Below are 22,935 nucleotides of genomic sequence, written 5' to 3'. Positions count from 1 at the left end.
ATAAAAGTTACTGGTCAGACTTCTTCCAAGCCCCACCGGGGCCATTGTTTCCGGATGCTGTGCCCCGGGCCGCTGCTGCCCGCTCGGGGTGGTGCGCTGGCCCTGCGGGTGGCTGTGGTCTGATGCCACCGACTCTCCTTTCCTCTCCTGGGCCCGCTCCTCCTCCTGATTAATAGCGGCATTTCCGTAAAAATCCTCAGGAGCTTCCTGAGAGGGGCCTGGAGGGAGACCCCTGAGATTGTGCATGCCTTCACCTGCCCTCAGCCTGATGGTTTAGCTGGTATATTCCCAATTCCTTCCGCATTTGAAGGCATTGCTCCATTGTCCTTCAGTGTTTTGTGTTACTAATAAAGCGTGTGTGAAGTCACTCCAACTTATGCTTTTTATGTGACCTGTTTTTCCCCTGTAGAGTATTTTGGGGTCTTGTTTTTGCCCAGATATACCCAGTGGGAATGTTTAGGCAAAGTCCAGAACGTCCACAGAACAGAGACTCAGTGAGCAGTGACTTAGAGAAGCTCTTCCCCTCTGACCTCGAGCCCGTGTCCTCATGGTCACAGGATGGCTCCCTTCTGAGCTGTGGAGAGGAGGACGGAGAGCAAAGTCTGCCCCTTTTTAAAGCTGGTCTGGCGGTCCCACCCACAGGCTGTTTATAGCTCAGCGCCAGAGCCGGCCCTGGCTGCCCAGATGCTCCAGGGAGCGTGGGCGGGGCTGTTGTAGCTGGGCACGTGGTCCTCTGGGCAGAGTTAGGGTTCCGCCCGGGCCCGTTCATCGGGGCCCCCTTTAAGACAGCAGTGGGGTTGGGTATTGGCAAGTAATGTTTTCTTTGCGTGATCTTTAAGGAAGCTGACCTGGTTACAACTCATGAATTGGGCCACAATTTTGGAGCGGAACATGATCCGGATGGTATAGCAGAATGTGCCCCAAATGAGGACCAGGGAGGAAAATTCGTGATGTATCCCATTGCTGTGAGCGGGGATTACGAGAACAATAAGGTATGTGTCTTGGAGCGTCTTGACGTGGTTAGGACAGAAAGTGGCTGCTTAATTATAACCAGAGCGCACAACGGGTCCGTTCAGGGATGGACTGTCAGTTCCCAGTTCCTGGAAACTCGTTGTGTGCGGGGAGTGAATGCGGCCGTCACATCGGTTACAGCTGTTGTCGGGCTGTTTGCTATCGAGATGGAGCATGTGCGTCTGAGCCACTTGGGAACTCAGCAGTAGTTTAGGTTTGTGTCGCAGTTCTAGATCGCAGGCTCTGGTGGGCTCAGAGTGTGAGTGAACACCTCTGTCTTTTCACTTACAAGTTGTCATTCATTTAACTCTGCAGTACCTCACCTTTCGCGTGTTCTCATAAGCTGTTGCCACAGGACACAGACTTGGTCAGCTCGAAGCCCCCTGTGGGAAGGGCTGTCTCTGTTCGCAGCTCTGTCTCCAGGTCACTAGGGAGGGCTTCTGATCGATGCTGGTGGCTTGGGACGTTGTGAACAACAGCAGACGTTAGCAGAGTGTCCCCAACCGTGACCAGCAGCGTGAGCGAGGGCGGGAGGAGCCGGGAGTCGGTCTCCAGTCGGGAGAGATGCTGACGTGCGGGTCCTGCCTGTCGGAGCGAGGCCTGCGGTGTCTTTCTGTGACACCGGAAGGGCCTCGGTAGAAGTCCAGGGAGCGTCCGCAGGCGGAGCCCTCGGAGAGCGTTCTGCCGTCTCCTTTGTGCGCTTCAGTGTCATGTCGCCTTCCAGAGTCCTGTGCTCCGCTCCTCGGGCTTGTGGCTCTGGCTGGGCTGAAAGAAGCCATGTTAGCAATCTGCAGAGAACTGGAGACCCCGCCTCAAGTAACGACGCTGAGTTTCCCTGCGCCTCACGCTGCTTCACCATGCCAGAGGGCATGGCCACTGGGCTCTGCCAGAGCGCCTGGCTAGTGACCTGCCGTGTGCAGGAGGAGCCCGTCTTGGTTTTGGGAGCGAGGGCAGAGGAGCCTTTGAGACACGTGGGGACCCACGAGAATGTTGAAGCAGCCGTCGCCAGCTGGTGGTCCGAAAGGTTGGCGACCGCTGGTTTAGCTGTCAGTTTAGAATTAACCTTTCAGTAGACTGTGTAAGCTCACCTGTCTAAAGTCTTTAAACATGGATGATTCATACAAATAGCCAGGGAAGGGGGGGAGCCGGATCAGCCCATTGTGCCTGCACGTGTGATGGTTTGCACGGTCCCCGGCGGTGCCAGACCGAGGAGGCCCAGCTCGTGGTGTGATGGAGCGTACATCCTCCACTCGGGCCTGACTGCTTGTCCTCTCGGACTGCCTGGGAGGTTTGGGCTTGGCCTGCGTTCAGCTTGCCTTCCTGGGAAGAATTTTAGGTTCTTTACCAAATCCGCATCCGCTTCTCAGCGTTCCACGGAGGGGAGGACTCGGTCCCAGGCGGAGGCACTTAGAGGGACAGCCATGAACTGGACACGCCTCCAGGAGGCTCCTAGGACTGTGCGTTCAGCTCAGAGAGGCGTGCAGACACAGGAGTGGTTTTCACGCTGCTTTGGGTCCTTCTCTCCCTCAGATGTTCTCCAACTGCAGCAAGAAGTCCGTCTACAAGACCATCGAGGTCAAGGCCCTGGAGTGCTTCCAGGAGCGCAGCAACAAGGTGTGTGGCAACTCCCGCGTGGACGAGGGCGAGGAGTGCGACCCAGGCATCATGTACCTGAACAGCGACACCTGCTGCCACAGCAACTGCACGCTGAAGGCGGGCGTGCAGTGCAGGTGGGCCGCCCCGGGGTGCGGGCCGGGGGCCGGGGCTGGGCGCGGGTATCCAGGTCCCGGCAGGTTGAAGACACAGGGCCTTTGGAATTGGTGTGAGGACGTGTGTGCCGGTTGCATGTATGTGTATGTGTGTTTGTGCGCGCGCACAGGTGTTGACCCTGTGCCCTTGACACAAGAAAAATGCTTCCTCCAAGCAGTCTGACGGTCTGCTGTCGAGCGGAGACTCCCAGAGCAGGAATCGTTCCTGAGGAAACGTGGGGGCGGGGGGATGTGGATGATTCTTAGGGCTGCATTCCCTGTAATAGCCAGTCCTGGGCGCCATCCACCTGGCAGTCCTGGGCATGATGAGCTGTGTGTTGCCCCGTTAATGGCAAACTCATGCGGAGGAAGCGGGTTACAAGCTAGAAGGCGCCTCTGCTCCGCTGTTATGTCCCCTGCGAGCCAGGCCTGCGTGGAGCAGCGGGGAAAGCTTGTTTATGGGGAACACAGACTTGCTGCCTACATGCATGTCAGCATGTGATACTCCGGGAGGAGGGCTGGGCTGCTTAGTTTCTTGACATTGATTGCCTTGCAGGCCAGTGTTCTCTTTTAAATTACTGTATCATGTATATTAAGCTAATGCAAAGGTGTTTTAACACTGAGATGTTCTAGACGACTCGGGCCAGGCTGTCCTGTTGGCTGGTGGCCTGCATGATTCCACATTGGGACGGGCAGGCAGGGTGCATGCAGGTGTCGCCAGCACCTGGGAGCCGGGTTTGCAGGAGTGGGTGACCCAGCCGGGGACCTTGCCTCAGGCCCTGGAGCAGGACTGCGGTGCTGGCTCTGCGCTGTCCTCTGACCTGAACGGTCCCGTCTGCTCCTCCGCAGTGACCGGAACAGCCCTTGCTGTAAAAACTGCCGGTTTGAGACTGCCCAGAAGAAGTGCCAGGAGGCCATTAATGCCACGTGCAAAGGCGAGTCTTACTGCACAGGTACGGCTCTGCTGCTGGAGACTGCTCGGTGGGGAGAGGAGTGTTTGGGAACCAGGCTCTTCCCTCTGTGCGGAGTGAGGTGCGCCTTAGTTTGCGGCACACTGTCAGGGTCCTGCACGCCTGTTTGCTCATCCCAGTTTTCCTCCCGCCCCTTCCTCTCCCGCCCTCCATCCTCTACCCTCTGTAGGCATCCCTTCTGCTGCGGCTAACGTGTATCTGCATATGTGTGTATCCTGAAACACAGTGTGCGCTTCTGTGTCTGTGTGTTTAACATGCCGAAGGGCACTCTGCCTTAGATCTTTCCAACTCACTGCCACGCTGACAAGTCATCGTGTTGCCCTGCATGCTATCCATGTCTGTACTGAGTTCATGTTGGGCACCTGCTGAGTGCTGGCCGTGTGATGACCTCACTCATCGGCGGGAGCCCTGGGATAGCCGCCATCTCCCGGACACCCAGGCGGGGCTGTGCGGACATCCTTCCTCGGCGCGGGCAAAGCGTGTCAGTGCCGAGTGCCGGTGGGCGCTCTGTCCCCACATCCTTGCCAAAACTCTCACTTTTTGCCAGTTTGACGCTTGCAAAGTGATTTCTCATCTTTATCTACAATTCCTTGAACATCTGTCCCGGGGAGTGCGCTTTCAGTCCACCTGACGGCACTGCTGCAGGTGTGAGTGGGTCGGTCCGCACGCATGTGTTCCTTGTCTGTGAGGTTCCCCGTGAAGCGATAAAGCCAGTGCTCGGCAGCTGCTCGTGGCTGAGGTGAGGCCGGAGGCATGGGCGATGGGCCTTTGGGCCCGGCCCCCTCCCAGACCTCAGCTGTGATTGGGCCCCGCGTGTTGTCCTTGCCCGGGTCACCTTCCCCCGCCAGCCTGGGCCAGGTCGGGCCACGCGTGTGGCGTGGCCCGGAGCTGGAGGCGGGACTCACGGGGCCTCTCCGGCGGTGCTCTAGGCAACAGCAGCGAGTGCCCGCCCCCCGGGGACGCTGAGGACGACACCGTGTGCTTGGACCTGGGCAAGTGCAAGGACGGCAAGTGCGTGCCCTTCTGCGAGAGGGAGCAGCAGCTGGAGTCCTGCGCGTGCAACGGTGAGCGTGTCCCCCACGACCTTGTCTGCCCGGCCCAGTCCCTCCACCGGGGGCCCTGGCAGTGTCGGCCCTCACTGCTGTGAGGATGGGCCAGCCCAGCGCCAACAAGGGGCGTGCAGGTGCGTGGGGAGACAGACCTCTGGGTTCAGATCCTGGCTCCGCCATCTTGTCTGTAAAAACCAGCTCATTAGGCTCTCTTCTTGCCACGTTTTCAGACCATGTGGCCAGTGTGGGCAAGTAGGAGGGAGTCTGTGGGTGACGGGTGGTGGCTGTGTCTTCACTGCTCCTTCCCGTGTCAAACACATGAAGGCAGCAGGACCTGTCCCGTTGGCATTGAGCTGGTGCCCCTTCAGCACTTCCCGGAGAGCCGGTTCCAGGCCTGGCCCGCCAAGGGAGAGGCTCACCACCGGCCATCGGCCAGGCCAGGGGCCTCTCAGGCTGGTTGGCAGTGGCGCTGGCCTCTCAGACACGTGTCCTCAGGCTTCGCGTTAGCTTTGGAGCCCTGGGTCTGGGGGGCACCTCAGGTGGATGGCTCTGAGCTTCCTGCCCACCCCAGACAGTTCTGTTGATTTCAAAGCCAAGAGCCCAGAAACCACACCCCTGAGTTGGGGCCTCAGCAGCCCCAAAGCGGATCAGTGGTCTCTGGGCAGAGGAGCGGGTAAATAAGGCGGTAATACGAGGGCGTGGCAGGAGGCTTAGGCTGCCCCCAAGGCCACACGGTCAAGGCCCCGGAAACGATGGTGAATGAGCGATGACAAGGCCGCCCTCCCTGGAGGTGGTTTTTCTGGTTCCGGTGTCCTAGCTGATCTCGGTGTCCTAGCTGATCTCGGTGGCTGTCAGTGCTGACTCACCCGCTGATGTCTGTCCCGGCTCACTGCCAGGTGGCTTGCTGGGCGTTTCTGCTGTTGAGAGGCTGCCAGTGGCTTACCTGAGGCCCGTCACCGCAGGCCCCTCACGACGCAGAGGCTGGCCTCGGGCAGGGTTGCTGGGCGCAGACGGCTGTGGCCGTCACAGGTCGCTCGGCCACACCCACAGGTGGCAGCCCTGTCCCCTCCTGTCAGCTGGAGCCCTGGCCCTCCGGGTGTCCTTGCCGTGAGAGAAGGGCTGGAAGCAGCAGCATAATAATGCTGGGATGAAGGGAAACAGTTTGCATTACGAAGTACAAGGAATAATTTGGTTTTTACTCCTAAAAAAAAAAAATGAAACTTCTGTGTAAATATTTACCTTGTGGCCTCTTCTCCGGCGGAGGGGCAGAGGCGTGAGCTCAGAAGCTCCTCCTGCGGGTGGACCTGGAGAAGAGGCTCTGAGTAAAAACCAGGGGGGGAGAGGCGGTGCGGAGACTCACTCGCTCCCCGTGGTTCCAGAGACGGACAACTCGTGCAAGGTGTGCTGCCGGGACCGCGAGGGCCGGTGCGCGCCCCACGTCAGCGCCGAGGGCAGCCACCTGTTCCTGCGGAAGGGCAAGCCCTGCACCGTGGGCTTCTGCGACATGAACGTGAGTACGCCAAGCCAGTGGGAGCGGTTCACGGTGTACGGGGTTTGCACATGGAAGGAAATCACACAGGGCTCCCGGTCCCCCCCAGCGCTCATTCTTGGGTGATCTGTCCGGGAGGTCGGTGTGGGCGCAGCCTGTGGGCAGAGCGGCGCCCTCGGCAGACGTGAGCGCTCTGAGCAGGGGCTCCGCGACCAGGGACTGGCCAGGACTGGGACAGTGGGTGGTTGTGGGGCAGCGGGTCCTGACTATTTGGTTTTCTATTGATTATAAAACAGATTGCAAAAATACAAGTAAGTCACCATTTGTAAGTAGGAAAGATCTAGAAGCAGCTTGATCCACCCAAGTCAGACCGTGAAACATGGTGGAGGGTTAGTGTTCCCGTTCCCTGGGTGCTCGGGGTCACCCTTCCTGAAATGGTCATCTTTTACACCCTGGTTTCTGGGTCTGTCTCCTGGGAGCCCTAAGCTCCCTATAGAAGCGGCTGGTGGTGTGGCCTCGGGGACAGCACCTTGCTTTCTTAGAGCTCTCTACGCTTAGATTGTTGCCCGTGGCGTTTGACTTAATGCAGCCCTTCATGGTTAGCTGCGTGTAGAAGTCACAGTGCTTCTCAGTGCATTTCTTTAGGAAAAATGCTGTTTTCTGTTCATAGGGCAAATGTGAGAAGCAAGTACAGGATGTCATCGAGCGGTTTTGGGACTTCATCGATCAGTTGAGCATCAATACTTTCGGTAGGCGATCCCCTGGGGCTTGTCGGCTTGGAACCGAGCCGATGTCTGCAGTCGTTTGGAAAGTGTAGACCGATCCTGCAGCAGCAGGTGCAGTGGTCACCGTTAGCGCCGTCTGGGACCTCAGGTGGACTCAGTCTGCCCGTGCAGATGGCTGCACAGATTTCAGTGCGGGACTCAGCACTCAAAGCACTGGCTTCTTTCTCTGCTAAATACAATCAACGCACAAGCACTGTCAGTCCTTCAGACTGTAAATCTGGAGTTATCTGATGATTTATTTAAAAAATGGGCCTGATTTTGCAGAAGCAGGGAATGTATTATGTCCTCTGGGGCCTATAATTAGAGTTTAGTCACAAAAATACCCAGAGAGCAACAACACTGTCTTCATAAGCATTGCTCCAGCAGCCTCTGCACAGCAGTGCCGTTCCCAGTGGCTCCGGCCTGCGTGGCACTGGCTGCTCTGTCTGGGGCTGTTGCTGGAAGGGACCTGTGTTTGGGGGTGGGGGTCTCTCAGGTGCACAGACACTTGCTGCTCGGCGGCAGCAGCCCATGGCACTCATCACGGTGATGGTGCTCTCAGAGCGTTTCCTGGGAGACCGGATCAGACAGTCCCTCCCTGCACTGTTCACAGGGAAGTTCCTCGCAGACAACATCGTGGGCTCCGTCCTGGTCTTCTCCCTGCTCGTCTGGATTCCTCTCAGCATCCTTGTCCATTGTGTGGTAAGTCACCATTCATAAGTAATGAAATATTTCCTTAACGTTTGAACAACTCCAGCCGTATGATCTTTGGAAAAGATAAAATCTGTCCTTAACAAAGTCTGACTAGTGTTTCCGATAACACATTGGGGTTAGCCCGAGCACAGCATACCTGTGAAGAGCTTACTAACAGGCCCTACAGGACCCTCACTTTCTGTGTGTGGACGTTTCTGAGGAATTTTATATTTCTGAGCACGGGAGACTGTTTATTTTTGTTATCCTCACCAGAGGATATTTTCCCATTGATTTTTCTTTTTTTTTTAAAGAGAGAGTGGAAAGGAGGAGGAGAGACAGAGAGAAACATTGATGTGAGAGAGACACATCGATTGGTTGCCTCCTGCATGGGCCCTGACCAGGGCCGGGGATCGAACCTCAGCCCAGCTACGTGCCTTGGACCGAAACGCAGCTCAGTGCGGAGCTCTCCCCTCGGTGTCAGGAGCGCCGTGAGGAATGTGGGAGAGGGTTCTGACTTACCACACAATGACCTTTCCCTGCCTCCTTTCCAGGACAAGAAGCTGGACAAGCAGTACGAGTCCCTGTCCCTGTTCCACCCCAGTGTGAGTATGCCGCTCGGGAGGAGGCTCCCGGTGGCCCAGGGAGACCGCGCCCCTGTGGCTGCTGGGGGTCCTGCTGCCGCAGGAAAGACCGAGGGGTCCGTGAGGCCTGGGCCCTCGGCCAGGGCGATGGACGGACACGTAAAGGGGCGGTGCTGCTCGGCCCACCCCGCCCCGCCCCCCGAGTGCCCCAGCTGCTCAGACCGACTCGGTTACTGTTTGGAGATGGCTTTGTCTTGAGGCCTGAACTTGAGACTGTTGTAAGCTTCCCTCCGGGTGCTCACATGGTCAGTGGGCTGGCCATTTGCAGCTACCTGTCCGAGTCATTTCTGAGCTGAGCATGCGGGGTCGCGGCACCTGCCGTGTGAGGCTGGTGGGGGCTGGAGCTGGAGGACGTGCCGCTCACCTTTCCCTCCCCGTCTTTCCAGAATGTTGAGATGCTCAGCAGCATGGACTCGGCCTCGGTCCGCATCATCAAGCCCTTTCCGGGGCCGCAGACCCCCGGCCGCCTGCAGCCCCTGCAGCCCGCCCCCGTGGTGCCGACGGCCCCGAAGCTGGACCACCAGCGGATGGACACCATCCAGGAGGACCCCAGCACGGACTCGCACGTGGACGAGGACGGCTTTGAGAAGGACCCCTTCCCCAGCAGCAGCACGGCCGCCAAGTCGTTCGAGGACCTCACCGGCCACCCGGTCACCAGGAGCGAGAAGGCCTCGTCCTTCAAGCTGCAGCGGCAGAGCCGCGTCGACAGCAAAGAGACCGAGTGCTAGCTCGGGGGTGGGTGCCCCGGCTCCGCCCGTGTGCGCAGTGTTCTTACCGCTCCGACCTCAGCCACTCCCAGGGCAGTGACTGGAGCAGGTGCTGGTCACGTGTCTGGACTCTTGGCATACATACTTGTGTGGTTGGGCCTTTCCCGTGTGAACAGGTAAGGTGAATCTAGCTTATTTGAGGCTTTCAGATTTTACTGTTTATGTTTATATCCTTCAACCTGTGGTGCAGAAGCAGAAAATACAGCTGGATGAGGCCAGAAGCATTTACGTTTTGGTAAAGTGGCCTGTCACACCCGTGACGGCACTGGAGGGCGAGAGTGGCCTTTTCCCGTGTGAGGAGGGCGAGGCGTTCAGCGGTAACGCGTAAGAATAACTGGAACAGAGTCACTTGTCCTCCTGCCCTCAGCAAAGATACGGAAGACAGAGCTGAGCCGTGTGTCCTCTCCCCGGCGTGGGTCCTGGCTCTCGGCCCGCCCACGCTCACAGCAGGGAGGAGACCCATCCCAGTCAGGAGTGATTGGGTTGGTTTCTTCAGGATTCTAAGGTCCGTGCCTCCTCCAGTTCCGCAGTGTCGTTTACAGGGAGAGTTACAAGGAGCAGCTGGCGGCCTCAGAGTCCTGCCTGTGGGCGGCCGCCGTGCTGGGCAGCGTCTGTTTCCCGCGTGTTCCCGGGCCTCACGCTGTCCGCCGGTGGCCCACAGCACTGCCTTCCCGGGGCTCCCTCAGCCCCTCTGGTCCCGTGTCCATCGGCAGCACAGCCTTCCGGCGGAGCCCCTCTGGCTGAGGAGCCGGAGGAGCCGGGCCAGGGCTCGGTGTGGGGAGTGGCTGTGCCTCGAGGGAAGGTTCACTGTTGCCTCCACAGGAGAGGCTGTGTTTGATCTGGGGGCGCTTGGGGGCCTGCTGAGGCCAGTGTCGATGCTGGTGGAGTCAGGGTGCAGTCTGGGAGGCTCCTCTCAGATGCCTCATAGCTTGAGCTGTCGGCACCCTTGGGTGCCCGGGCCTGCTGTGAGGGCGCTGCGCCGTCCCCCCCAAGCCCCGGCCTGGAGCTGTGCCGACCCCCGAGCCCAGCCTGGAACTGGGAAGCCGGGCTGGGCTCTTGTCCCCGCTGACTTCAGGGAACTGTCTTCCTGGGTGGCAGTGCCTTTTGGGGGTGGCCTCAGGGTGAGATTCGGAGCTAGCCCACTGCCCTGTCCACTCTGCAGAGCTGTATTTTGGGGCCTTGGAGGCTGGGTGGCTCCGCCATGTCACACTGTGGGGTCGGGTGCTGCTGTCCAGGCCGCCCGCTGAGTTGTCAGGCCCGGCAGGCTCATGGCCTTACTCCTGTGGTCCCGGCCGAGCAGGCAGGCGTCCGGGCAGACTCACTTCGGCCGGCTGGGCCGGCTGCCCCTCGGCTTGAGGAACCTCCTCCCGCGTGGGCGTGGCCTTTGGTGACAGCCCGGCCAGTGTTGCTCAGACGCGTGGTGCTGACTGCACGTGGCTTCCGGACTCTGGACGGAGGCTCTCCTGTGTGAAGGGGAAGTCATCGGGAATTCTGACTTCCTTAAAATTCTAGTGAAAAGCTTCTCCCCTGAAACGTGCTCATCAGCCAACATGTTTAATGAGGAACTTATAACCAAACCTGTGACAAGTGGTGTCTTTTCTCCTACGGAGGTTTGTTACACAGATGGCTGTTACTCTAATACTTGAACTTGTACCTGTGGTTTTGCTGGCTTTTAACTAGTCACCATATCCTTATGTTTTAGTTATACTTTTGGAGTCTGATGGAAGGTGAATGGGTGTATGTGTGAGTGAAGCAGTTCCCAGCTGAATGTAACAAAACCATTTTTTTAATAAAATCGACTTTTTAAAAAATAAAACTTTTACCTTTCCCCCCCACTTATAGCCTCCCCAGCTGCTCAGGGTGTGTGCTGTAGCGGTGGCGTGGGCGGCACCTGCATCTAGATAGTAAATAGCAAAACATACTTGGTGCCAGGCATCCCTGGGGAGGTACACGCTTTATTCATCCTGGTACAAATGTCTCTTTTGGTCCAGGGCCACGGGCAAAGGTTGAGCTCGAGCAGACACGCTGGTCAGGTGGCGGGTGCACTGCCGGCGGCTGGTCCCGGACAGCCTCGTGCTCCGGGCTAATGGTCGCCGTCTCCGAGGAGACTGAGCTCCGGCCTGGCTTCGGCCACGTCGCGCCAGTACGGGAGCAGCAGCGGCAGGGAGGACACCTTCTTCTCGATCAGAGGCCAGAGGTGGGAGAAGAGGAACGCGTTCCCCTGGGGGGACAGGTGCAGGCCGTCCGACAAGTAGGGCGCGAAGTCCTGTGAGGGGAGAGGGCGGTCACAGGTGCGCCCGGTCCTTCCGGGCCGCAGTGCGCCCAGGCTCCGTGCCCAGGCTCCTCGAGGGACCACCGCCCTTGGCCAGAGCCGCCAGGCAGTTCCAGATGGAGCTCCCCAAGCCGCCGCGTGGACGGGGCCTCGTGCGTCCGTGTGGCCGACAAAACGGACAGGTGAGAAGGCAGGGCCTTCCCGCCTCTTAGTGTCACACTGACAGGAGTCACCGGGAGGAAAGAGCGAGCCCAGTGCTGCTGGGAGACCAGGGCCAGGCCCACGCCTGGTCCCGGCAGCACTGGCCACTAGAGCCGTCTCCCTGGGCTGAGCCTGCCGGAGCCTCCGTGTTCTCTCTGCTGTCCTGGTCGGGCGGCCTCGGCTCTAGGCCTCAGCGCTTCACCGAGGGCCTGGGAGCGCCCTCCCCCGCGGTGCTGCCTCCCAGCCGGGACCGGCTGCTGCTGGGGCGGCTCCGGAGCACAGGCGTGCGCGTGTGAACACGGGGAGTGCCCGCCTCCCTGCGGAAGCGCGTCCCGGGGCCGTCCGTTCTGCAGGGGCCGACTGCTACCTTTCACACTGATGAATCGGCTTTCTGGACTCGGAACAGTTAGCACTACATCTCTCCAATATAAATCCTAGCTGGTAGCACATTCTGCTTAAATACACTGTTTGCCTGGTAACAGCTCCCAGCTTCCCCCGTGCCGTGTCAGAAAAGGATGTGGCCTGGCTGTTCTCACATGTGAGCCGCTGACTGCTCGTTGGTTCACTCTGTGCTAACCCTGCCCGTCACCGGGCTCCTGCTGCAGCTGAGGAGCCGGGCCTACATGCTGTCCCAGAGCCTCAACTGTCCGCTCAGAGCGTGGACGGCCTTGTTAGTACGCCGGACCGGCCAAGGCCACCCTGAGCGAAGGCTGAGGTACCAAAAGCAGGTGCCAGACACACGGTGCACCGAGCCCTTCGGTGGCTGAAACGGTGTTAGTGCTGGCACGAGGCCTTCTTGGTCTGGGGAGGGCAACATGTGTTACTGACCAGGAGCGTGCTGGCGGGACGAGGAGGTGAGGCTGCTGCAGGGAGCTGAGAGGCTGGGCCGTTCTGTGAGGCCGAGGACCAACTAGCTGCTGGGCAGGGGGACAGGAGGGCTGAGGCTGTCGCTAGGGAGAGCTCAGACACGGTTGCCATGTAAAGCTGTCCGTCTGGGCCGCGTGCGGCTGCTCAGACAACAGCTGTGGGTGCACAGATGACTGCTGCCGTGTGGGAAGGATGTGTTTATCGGCTGGGCTCCGGCTGCCTCTGCACTGGGCTGGGAAGAGCTGTTCGGTCTGATGGGTATGGCCACTGGCTTCTGCAGTAAAGACTCATTCTTATATGTTCTCAACTTCTCCTGCTTCTCCGTCTAAGAGGTCCAGCCCCAGGCAGAGGGGCTTGGACCCACAGTGAGGGTAGCGAGCAGGGTTCGAGAAGGAACCTACTCTGGCATCGTCGGGAAGAGTTTAGAAGAACAAGGACTCAGAGCAGCTCAGAGCTCTGGCTGGGCTCTGGCTGCATCAGACGCCTACTCAGAGCCACTCAAGCTGAGTCACGCCTGTGACCTGACTCGCCCAAAGGCCAGCAAGCCACCATACCTGGCCGTCCTTCTGCATCAGGGCCCACAGGTCGAGCACGTCCGTCCCGCAGTCTCGGGCCACCCGTAAGCAGGCGCTGGCGTACTCACCCGCCACCACGTTGAGGCGATTTAACCTGCAGCCTGTGGAGGAGAGAAGGTGACAGACGGCTGCTCACCTCCAGCCCTGGGCAGGTTCTGACCGGATGGCTTCTCAGGTCAGTGAACAGGCACAGACTTAGGGACCAGATGTGGACCAGCCTGGGGGCCGAGAGCAACACAAGCACAGGCCTTGCCGGCTACCCCAGCAGAGGACGGGGACCCCGTGGCCCCCAGGGCCTCCTGATGTGGAGCAGAGGCCCCGAGGCAGGAAAGGCCCAGGGTGGGCGGGCTGCAGGCTGGTCGGGGGCACGCTGGAGAGAGTGCTGTGCTGAGACCCGAGTTCGTACACGTACCACGAAGCTGCTGCAGTATCGGGGAGATCACTAGACTTCCCAGCGGAAAGGTGAGCGTTGGGAGGGACCCCAGAGGTCACTGAGGCTCATGCAGGGGCCAGTGAACTTGCTCTGCGAAGGGCTGGATGGCCTGTCGGCAGCTAGTCAGCCTGCCTGTCGCTCCAGGGAGCCACAGAGATAACCAGGCGCCTGGCTGTGTGCCAGCAGCGCCTCGGTGTGCCCAGACTACAGTGGCGGCTCCCACACCGGGGCACGCCTGCCTCCCACAGCTAACTCGGCAGGGGGCTGGGCGGCCCAAGAACCGGCATTGCTGCCAGGTTCCCAGGGTGCCGACCTGCTGGCTAAGGACTGCCCGATGCTGCTCCTCCGGTTGACACCGAAGAAAGACACAGGGTTACCACCAGGCCTCAGCCCACAAATGAAATGGACCTCAGAACACCCTCTGCTCTCGATGCCGATGGCTCCTGTTCCCCTCAGGGGTGTCTGCTGGCCTCACAGCAGCTGCCCCATGGGCAGGAGGGGCTGTGACCCGCCTCCAGAGGCCCTGGCAGCTCTACCCGCCCCCGGCCCTCCACTCAGCCAGAGCCTTTCCTTAGCGAAGGGCTTCCTTCCTGACCAGCAGCCCCCGAGGCGGCGACACCACGTGAGGAGCCCAGACCTTCCACCCCAGCTTCCCCGTGCTCTCCTTCGGGGAGTGGGTGCTCCCTCCCGCCCCAGCCCCTGCTTCAGCGCGGTCAGCAGGCTGCAGTCACACCTCCCACACCCTATCGCCTTGCCTCCCGCACTAGCCCGGGCTCTGGCCTTGCTGAGCACCGGGCCGGGTCCTGGCCAGGTGGCAGGAGGGACAGCGTGTGGGGCAGAAGCCTGGGGCCCGACCACACGAAGGGACATGCCCTGGCACGTGAGCAGGCAGGGAGCCTGGGCAGTGAGGCTGCAGGGAGCCTTTGTTGTGGGGAAACAGGTCCCACGTTGGGAAGGCAGGTGTCACAGGTGGCAGAGGAGCAAGGACCACAGACAACAATGGGCAAGGCACCGCCCACTGCTGGGCGTCAGGAAAACACCCCCAGGGGGCCCCGTGGCCAAGGCACACAGACTCTCAGCCTCAGCGCCACGCAGGACCCAGTCTGTTCTGAGACGCCGCCCAGCCCTCGGCACAGAGCTCAGGCTGCGGGCGCCTGGGGAGTGGGCACTGACAAGGCAGCGAAGGCCAGGCCAGCGGCCCAACTTGGCAAAGCCGGGCTCCGACTCCCACGCGGACGTTCTCGGGTGTGGCCCCGAGCTGTGCTGCCTGGAACCTGACGTGCAGCCCGAGGCGGGAGCGCCCTGCAGGACCCAGGCCCGCCCAGGCCTTACCTTGCGCCAGGCACTCCCTCTCCCAGGCGGCCTCGCAGAGCGGGGGCGGCGTGATGAGCACGATGCGTTCCTCGGGGACGTCCACGGACCGCAGGTACTGCACCATGCTCCGCAGGTTCGCCACGTACTCGTCCAGGGGGATGTGCTGCTTGGGGTTCTCCTCTGCGGACCAGAGGGAAGCGACAGGTCAGGGCCCGGTCACCAGCGCAGCACCCACACTCAGGAGATCACGGGCAGTCGTGGGCACCAAGGCCAGAGGGGGAGGGGTTCAAGCACACGGTTCTTCCCAAGGCACCTCCAGGGCGCTGGCTCCCTGCAGCCACGTAGCTGAGGCTGATTCTGAGAGGAAGAGCCGGTGTGGGTGAGACTGCCCGCCCCGCCTGGCCTTGTCGCTGGCCAGCAGTGCCCTGGCACCACCTTCTGAACCGGCTCCCCCCTGTGAGAGGAGGGTAGCGGTCCACCTCACAGGCGGCTGTGACACTCACACCGCAGGTGGGACAGCACGAGGCACCTGGTGAAGGAAGCACTCAATCTACTGCAGCTGCAGAGGATTCTTTCTAGACCGTGGCCCGGGCAGGGGTTCATGCGCATTGAAAGGGAATTAATTAGAAAACGTATTTTAACCTCGCTATTTGAATCTTGCTAATGAAAAGACAATAGGATTCCACTGAGCCTCCTCTCTGCCCACCCAGGACCGAATGAGGAGGCACGGGAGACGCTTCCCAGACGCCTGGTCACAGTGGGCATGTCTGCCCCTGGCTGTGAAGCAAGGCGGGTGTCGGGGCTGAAGAAACAAGGAGGCTCGTCGCTGGGGAGAGGAGGCCGGCCTGCCACGTGACGCCATCACCTGGGCCCACAGCCGCCATTTCCGGGCTGGGCTGTGGGCTGCTTTCACACCCGGGGTCTCGGCGGCGTTGGCTGCGATTTGGTGGCTGTCGCTCTGGTGGTGGCGGGCCTGTGTCCCGCTGGGGAAAGCTGAGTGCTGGTTCGTTGGCGCCAGCTCCCAGGTGCCCTTTATTTTTAAATGGCCAGTCACTCATGGCAGCTCCTGCATTGGGCGTCTGTCCCTGGTGGTCAGTGCGTCATAGCTATTGGTCGGGCAGACAGACACTTACCCTCTAATATATACACGTATAGATGGGCTCACGCAAGAGTATTGCAGAGCTCCTTGCACCGGCTGCTACCCCACGTGACTGACTACAGAAGAAAACCTCTGGCCCCCTGCCACCTAGAAAACACCAGCTGCCACTTACTGTGCTTCTTCCCAGTCTTTCCCAGCGGCTGTGCTTTTAAAAAGGAGGCACATTAAAGCGAAAGGACCGTTTTGCCTCTTTTCACGGAGCCTGGTCTTAGGAGCACTCTGTCCATAACGAACCCTGGGCAGCGGGGGTGGGGCTGCAGGGCATCCATACCTGATGCTCCCCCCCTCCCGCAGGCATCCTGGGCTTCGCCACCTTTCCAGACGAGGGGTGTCTTAATGCACGCGCCCCAAACATTAACTTCTGTCTGCCTATTTTTGCAAATATTTTCCTTACTGTGCTTTTTTAATAAACTTTCATTTCACAAACTTATTTTCTTCCTTTGCAATTCCCTCCATTGTTTTTATGCTGAATGTTTTTCCTATTCTAAAGTTGATAAACTTCACCGCTTTTTAAAAGCTCTGGCTTGGGAGTTTGCTTTTCTTCTGGTGTAGATGTTAAGTGAAGACAGAACTCCACTTCCCCAAACGGTGAGCCTGCGGTCTCAGCCCACCTGTGATTTATATACTCTCCTCCCAGCCTCACCGGAGGGCGAGGCCCCCGGAGGGCGTCGGTGGGCAGCAGGCCATGCCACGCTGTGGGAGAAGTGGGCCGGGAAAACCTCTGGGTGACACCCAGCTCCCCGAGCCCCGGCCTCGACCCGCCGCAGGCCACAGGGTTCTCACCGGCCGGCACTCAGGCTCCAGCCGCCTGGTCTGTGCTGCCCGAGCTGCTCGCCCTCAGTGAGACGCAGGCGCCGCCGAGGCCCCAGCCGCCGCCCCGGCCACCAGGAGGGAGGAACCGGCCCGGCGCAGCGTCTGGAGCAGCCGGTGGCCGGCACGGGCACTGAGGCAGAAGAGACTCACTGCCCTCGGGGATCAGTAACCAGGACATACGTGTATGTTTGCTGTAACATGAAAGTGAACCAGGGAAACACAAACACGCCTTTACCTTTTAACGCACTGTCATTGGCGCCAAAGAAAATTGTAACCGCTACGGGGCTGTCCAAAGCATTCCCTTTCGTGATCAGTCTCGGGAGGATAATTTTGGCCCATCTAGTGTTATAGCCTGAGAATCCACGGTTCAGAACGTCACATTTTCTGAAATGAAAAAGTAAAAAACATTTAAGATGAATGTCAGGCCAGGCGTTTCAGCCTCATAACCCACCCGCTGGGGGGGCAGCGCGGGGCTGGGCCGCTCTGCCTGCCCTGTTCTCTGACAAGCCCTGCCCACGCCCAGCACGCCGCCCACCCTGTGAGTGACGGGTGACTGCCACAGGGGGCGCTCGCCTGCAGACCGCCGTTTCATGCCTGGCACAGGGAGCTTTTAAATGGAGGTGACAGCAGACAGGTATTAACCGGGCAAGTCTCTCAGGCCTGTGGTTGGCAAACTGCGGCTCGCAAGCCACATGCGGCTCTGTGGCCCCTTGAGTGTGGCTCTTTCACAAAATACCACGGCCTGGGCGAGTCTATTTTGAAGAAGTGGCACTAGAAGTTAATTAAAAAATGTGGCTCTCCAAAGACATGTCAATGGTTGTGCTGTTGATATTGGGCTCTGTGGACCAATGAGTTTGCCGACCACTGTCATAGGCAGAAAGTGTCTTAAGAAGCTGGTCTTTCCTCGTAATTACTCTTAATTCTGAAAAATAACAAGCTGCTAATTAAGTGGCCTTCTAGCACTCACACCTGTAAGCTATCAAGTGAGATTTTAGTGCTAAAATGAACTATTTACGAAACCTACACGGTGAAACATTTAAAATTCCTGGAGCGCCGGGACCGGCGTGGCTCAGTGGATAGAACGTCGGCTTGGGGACTGAAGGGCCCCGGGTTCGATTCCGGTCAGGGGCATGTACCTTGGCTGCGGGCATATCCCCAGTGGGGGGTGTGCAGGAGGCAGCTGATCGATGACTCTCTCTCATTGATGTTTCTATCTCTCTCCCTTCCTCTCTGTACAAAAAATCAATAAAATATATTAAAAAAAATAAAATAAAATTCCTGGAGCTTCTCAGGCCATTTGAATGCTTAGTTTTTCAGCATGTTTGTTCAGAAAAGGTTAGCGGGAAGTCCGAGCGCTGGCTGTTCCAGGCGGCCTGCCTCAGAGGGCGCAGGCGAGCTGCCCCGCCCCCAAGCACCGGCCTGCACCGCCCCGCCCGCCTCACGCTGTGGCCTGGCTCAGGGTTCTAGCTGCAGCGGGACCGGAGGCACCGGAACAGCCTCGGAGCCGGCAGCTGCAGCGGGAGGCGGCGTTTACCCGGCCCGCACCGGGCTTCAGAGGAAAACGGACGGACAGATGGAGGGGGCCTGCATGTGTTCAGATCACGTCCCTTAAATAAAGGAAGCATTTGGGGCTAGAAGAAGCGGGTGCACTTTTCATTGTCTAGTTTAGGGGACAGAAGGAGAGGAGAAAGTGAAGACTCATCTCACATTCAGAAATAAGACCTCTGTTCTTGGTGTGTCATGTTGATGGAGAAAATTATGAAGTAACGATAAGCACACGTCTTCAACGGAGGAAGAGGCAAAATTCCTGCTGACCAGTTACTGAGACCCAAACCCAGATACGTGTGTCGGTTTTTATTTTTTGAAATACATTTTTACCGATTTCAGAGAGGGAGAGATAAGACATCAGTGATGAGAGGGAATCATTGATTGGCTCTCTGCACGTTAGACTGAACCCGCAACCCAGACATCCGCCCTTGACCGGAGTCGAACCCGGGACCCTTCTGTCCGCAGGCCGACGCTCCTTCCACTGAGCCGTACCGGCTAGAGCTTGTGTCCACTGTTTTTAATCCGGAAAATATTTATAAATATATGTTAACCTCTTTTTAAAAATTTGTACTTTTTCTTAACCAACTTTTAAATATTTTTTTATTGATTTTTAATTTTTTTTAGAGAAAGGAAGGGAGAGGGATAGAGAGACACATTGATGGGAGAGAAACATCATCCAGAGGCCGCCTCCTGCAAGCCCCCTACTGGGGATCAAGCCCTGAACCCCCAGACCCCGCCTGTGCCCTGACCGGGAATGGAGCTGGTGCCCGTGGAGCCGCACCAGCTGGGCTATTTAACCTCCTGAATCGGGACACCGCCTCCTGTTCACGAGTTCCTAGGCAGACTCTTCAGATACCAACATTATTCCTCTTTCTGATACAAAGAGGATTTTGGAGGGAAAAACCCTCTATTGGAACTTTGTGTTAAGAATCTATTCTGCATTCTTGCAACTGAACTCACTAACCGTTGAAGTCAGACCCACACAAAGCCCGGAAAAGGACCGGTCGCCTTTCCCCACAGCTTACAGGGGGCCAGTGCCCATGGTGGAAAGTTCCTGAACGCTGAGGCCCAGGCTTAGCCCCCATGCACAGACCCGGAGGCAGCCGAGCCTGACCGGGCGCTCGGCCCTCTTTCCTGAGACGAGGCTCGGTTCCGTCAGTCAGCACTCAGGTAGGTGCTCAGCTGGTGAGAGTGTAGCCCAGGTGCACCCGGGCTGCGGGTTCGATCCTGGGTCAGGGCACATACCAGAACCAACCACGGAACACAGATGGATGTTTCTCTCTAAAAGCAAGCAATAAAATAAACATTAAAAACACCAACACTGCTCACCTGACCAGCTTGTCAGCCAGGGACGCACCCCATCCTCCAGGTTGGAAAGAAAACTGGAGAGAAAGCAGCCCGTTAGTGCTGTCCACGTCCTGAGGCCATTTTGGCCGGCCCCCCGGCCCCCCGCTGGCCTTCCCCTCTCCCGGGCAGGCAGGGCCACCTTCAGCCCTCCCTGGCCACGGGCAGCTTCCTTCTCCACCGGGGACCTGGGTCAGAAGAAACTCCTCCCAGTCCATCATCCAACCGTGTGTTGAGCTGGGAAACGAAACCACGTTGCCAGCACCAAGGGTGACTCCTTGCAGAACTCGGGGTGCGCCTCCCAGACACCCCCATGGCGCCTGGAAAGCCCCTTCCCTGCGCAGACGACGCCCCGGAGTGCAGTCTGGTGCGGGAGTGAGTCTGACACGCCCTCGCGGAGGAACGGGGTTTCGGAGTGTTTCCCCCACGGGAGCTGGAACGATCCCGGTGACGAGACCTGCTTCATTCTCGGGCATCTTCCCGGGGCTCAGCCCGCCCCCAGGCGCAGGGGGCGGCTCCGCGTTCCCGCCGGCAGGCGGCGCGGGCCTCGCGGACCCCCAGCCGATGGCGCAGCCGGGCGGGCGCCGCTCCAGCTCGTGCGGCGGGGAGAACGGCCGCCGCCAGGGGGCGCCGGGCCGGCGCCTCGACTCCCCCCAACGCCCGATGGGCAGGGCCGGGGCGGCCTCGGACCCCGCCCCGGAGCCCGGAGCCCGGAGCCCGGAGCCCGCGCGTCCCCCGGGCCGGGACCTGGGCGCGGGGCCGCGCAGGCCGTTCCCCCGGACGCACCGCCCCCGAGGCCGGTGCCAGCTGCCCCGCCGCGGGCGGCCCCGGGGCGCCGGGCGGGCTGGGGACCCGGAGAGGCGGGGCCGCGGGCGGCGGCGCGGCCTTCGGTGAGGAGCCACGCGCTCTCGGGAGGGCCGCCGCCGAGGACGGGGAGACAGCGCCCTCTGAGGCCGCGCCGGGGCCTGCAGGCGGGCCGGGCGGCCGGGCGGCGGTACCTGGGTGATGGAGTCTCCAAAGAGCAGCACCCGAGGCCAGAGCAGAGCGCTCCCGCCGCCCAGGCCCTCGCACAGCGCCATGCCCGGCGGCTGAAAGGCCCGCAGGCGGATATCCGGGCGGGGCCTCGGGGGGCGGGGCCTCGGGGGGCGGGGCCTCGGGGGGCGGGGCCGCGGCGGGGGCGGGGCTAGGGGCGGAGCAGGGCGGATACCCGGGCGGGGGCGGGGCCGCGGCGGGGCGGGGCCGTCTGCTGTGCCTGAGCCGTTAGGTGCGGCCCCGCCCCGGAAGCCCCCCTCCCCGCCGTCTGGCCGGGCTCCCGGTCAGCTCCTCAGCGGGGCGACTCCGAAAGGAGAGGGTTTGGGGCCGCCGTCCGAAGCCGGCTGGAATGTTCCAGCAAATGGCGAGGAGCGAGACGCCCGGCGGCCGGAGGGACCCGGGCGCCCGCCCGCCGCCCGCCACGCTCCTAGCATCGTTTCTGTAAATGGTGACCCGTCCACCCGCGCAGCGCCGGACAGCCGTGGCTCGAAGGGCCCTGGGAGCTAACCTCAGAGGAAGGGACCCCTCCAGGCATCTGGCTCCCGGAGACGTGCTCACCTGGACCGACGGGAACGACGGGAACCAGGCCGCCGAGCCGGGGCCACGGCTGTGGGAGCGGCACCGGCCCGCCCCCCGGTCCGCCCCGCCCCGCCTCCTGCTGCTGCGAGAGGCTGAGATGGTCTCTGGGACCCGTCCTCCCGCTCGGCCGCCGCCTCTTGAATAAGCTGGATTTTCCTTCCATCAGCTCCGGTCCCGTTCCTGGCTTTGGAGCCACGGGCAGCTGTCACCGAAGGACGCACTCCGCACACAGCCGCCTCTTGTTAAATAAACCGTGTGCTCACCACGGACCGATGGTGTTGACTTGGGCCCTGGTGGTGCTCAGTGGTTAGCGCAGGCCCAGGGACTGAGGGTCCTGAGTTTGATTCTGGCCAAGAGCCGGCTCCCGGTTTCAGGCGTGTCCCCCAGAAGGGGGCGCTGGGGAGGCAGCTCATCCATGTGTTTCTCTCCTCCCTCTCTAAGACAGTGTTTTTCAACCTTTTTTGGGCAAAGGCACACTTGTTTCATGAAAAAAATCACGAGGCACACCACCATTAGAAAATGTTAAAAAATTTAACTCTGTGCCTATATTGACTACATATAAAGTAATTCTCTTGAATAGGAATCAAATAAACAGAAAGTATTTTATAATTACTTTATTATGAAATATTAAGTAAACAAAATAGTGAAAAATTATAAAATTCTTGTCTTGTCTGCACCTACGACACACCAGGCAACATCTCGCCGCGGAACAGCGGTTGAAAAACGCTGCTCTAAGAATCAAGGTAGAACATGTCCTCGGGTGAGGATTAACCAAACAGTAGTTCACACCTGGCATTTGCTGGTGTCGGGCAGCAGACTCAGGACTCCATGGGGTTCGGCCTCTGGGGGGAGGATTAGGCTCACCTCGAATACTCGGAAAGTGGGGGTGCCAGGAGGAGGGCTGGGGGTCGGGATTACTGAGGCAGGGCGAGTCTTCGCTGACTGAACACGGTTTTGTGGAAGATGGCCGGTGGGACAGGGTGTGGGGAGATGAGGAATTTGAACAGACCCTGTGGTCAGTCGCTAAGGGGACTGGGCAGGATTCCTGCTGAAACTGGGGCCTTGTGTGAGGAACCTCAGGAGCCCCGGGTGTGCTCCCAGGAGGCCGTCCTGGAGGAGCCACGCAGTGACGCGTTATGTCCTGGAGGAGCCACGCGGGCCGGGAAGCGGAGGGCCGGGAGCAGTGGTGCCGGGAAAGCTGCCTGCCTCTCGCGGCCTGGACCCGGGGTCCCGCAGGAGCCTGGCTGCAGCTGGAGAGGCAGCCGGGGGACACGGCTCCACCCAATCCCGAGGCTGGGAGTTCCCGGGCCTCCCCGGGAGCCACAGGGGAGCTTCCACACGCGGCTGCTGGAGGACCCGCATGCGAACCACCCACTTTCCACGCGCACACGTGGGCACCCGTGTTCCGTGCCCCACGTGCCAGGCAGAGCCCGTCGGCCAGGCCAGGGGACTTCAAGGAATCACGGTGAAGCCCGAGGGCTCCAGCAGGGGGCTGGCTGCTGCTGTGCTCCCTTCCCGAGCCCCAGCTGCTGTGTTTCCCACACGGGAGGCTGGCCCTCCTCCCGCGAAAGGTTCTGCCGAGGAACCACCTGTTCCTTGTTGCCTAAAACGTGGCTCCCACAGGTGGCCCGGGCCGCCGTGGTGTCTGAGCTCGGCCTGCACGGG

General features: G+C 60.0%; 2 protein-coding genes across 4 annotated transcripts in view; one reads left to right on the top strand and one right to left on the bottom strand.

Moving 5' to 3' along the window:
* ADAM17 (ADAM metallopeptidase domain 17) overlaps positions 1-10,949 on the top strand; it is a 34,581-nt gene extending 23,632 nt beyond the window's left edge. For both annotated transcript variants that reach the window (XM_084900078.1, XM_084900079.1), the window contains 9 exons: positions 840-992; positions 2,542-2,741; positions 3,609-3,712; positions 4,660-4,794; positions 6,159-6,289; positions 6,939-7,017; positions 7,646-7,734; positions 8,277-8,327; positions 8,753-10,949. In XM_084900078.1, coding sequence (XP_084756204.1) covers positions 840-992; positions 2,542-2,741; positions 3,609-3,712; positions 4,660-4,794; positions 6,159-6,289; positions 6,939-7,017; positions 7,646-7,734; positions 8,277-8,327; positions 8,753-9,094 — 1,284 coding nt within the window. In that variant the 3' untranslated portion in view covers positions 9,095-10,949. The remainder of the gene's footprint in view (positions 1-839; positions 993-2,541; positions 2,742-3,608; positions 3,713-4,659; positions 4,795-6,158; positions 6,290-6,938; positions 7,018-7,645; positions 7,735-8,276; positions 8,328-8,752) is intronic.
* Positions 10,950-11,054: 105 nt separating this feature from the next.
* On the bottom strand, positions 11,055-20,784 carry IAH1 (isoamyl acetate hydrolyzing esterase 1 (putative)). 2 transcript variants are annotated; one of them, XM_084900105.1, is made up of 6 exons: positions 20,658-20,784; positions 19,645-19,697; positions 17,003-17,151; positions 14,814-14,975; positions 13,028-13,149; positions 11,055-11,399 (listed from the first exon to the last, which is right to left on the bottom strand). In XM_084900105.1, exons 1-6 carry the CDS (start codon positions 20,736-20,738, stop codon positions 11,217-11,219), a joined length of 750 nt encoding a protein of 249 aa, XP_084756231.1. In that variant the 5' UTR covers positions 20,739-20,784; the 3' UTR covers positions 11,055-11,216. The 2 variants fall into 2 exon arrangements, with proteins under 2 accessions (XP_084756231.1, XP_084756230.1); XM_084900104.1 differs by lacking the exon at positions 20,658-20,784 and adding an exon at positions 19,848-20,285.
* Positions 20,785-22,935: the final 2,151 nt, after the last annotated feature.

Source organism: Pipistrellus hanaki (genome assembly GCF_964339955.1).
Source record: "Pipistrellus hanaki genome assembly, chromosome: 12".
NCBI lineage: Eukaryota > Metazoa > Chordata > Mammalia > Chiroptera > Vespertilionidae > Pipistrellus > Pipistrellus hanaki.
The sequence above is the reverse complement of the archived record's forward strand: the minus strand, read 5'-3'. Positions and strand labels throughout refer to the sequence as shown.

Coding starts and splice junctions, on each gene's coding strand:
- IAH1 (XM_084900104.1), bottom strand. CDS start 20,135: ATGCCCGAGAATGAAGCAGGTCTCGTCACCGGGATCGTTCCAGCTCCC. Junction 14,976..17,002: donor CAATGACAGTGCGTTAAAAG/GTAAAGGCGTGT, acceptor TCTGGTCCGCAG/AGGAGAACCCCAAGCAGCAC. Junction 11,400..13,027: donor TGATGCAGAAGGACGGCCAG/GTATGGTGGCTT, acceptor CTCCCCTCACAG/GACTTCGCGCCCTACTTGTC.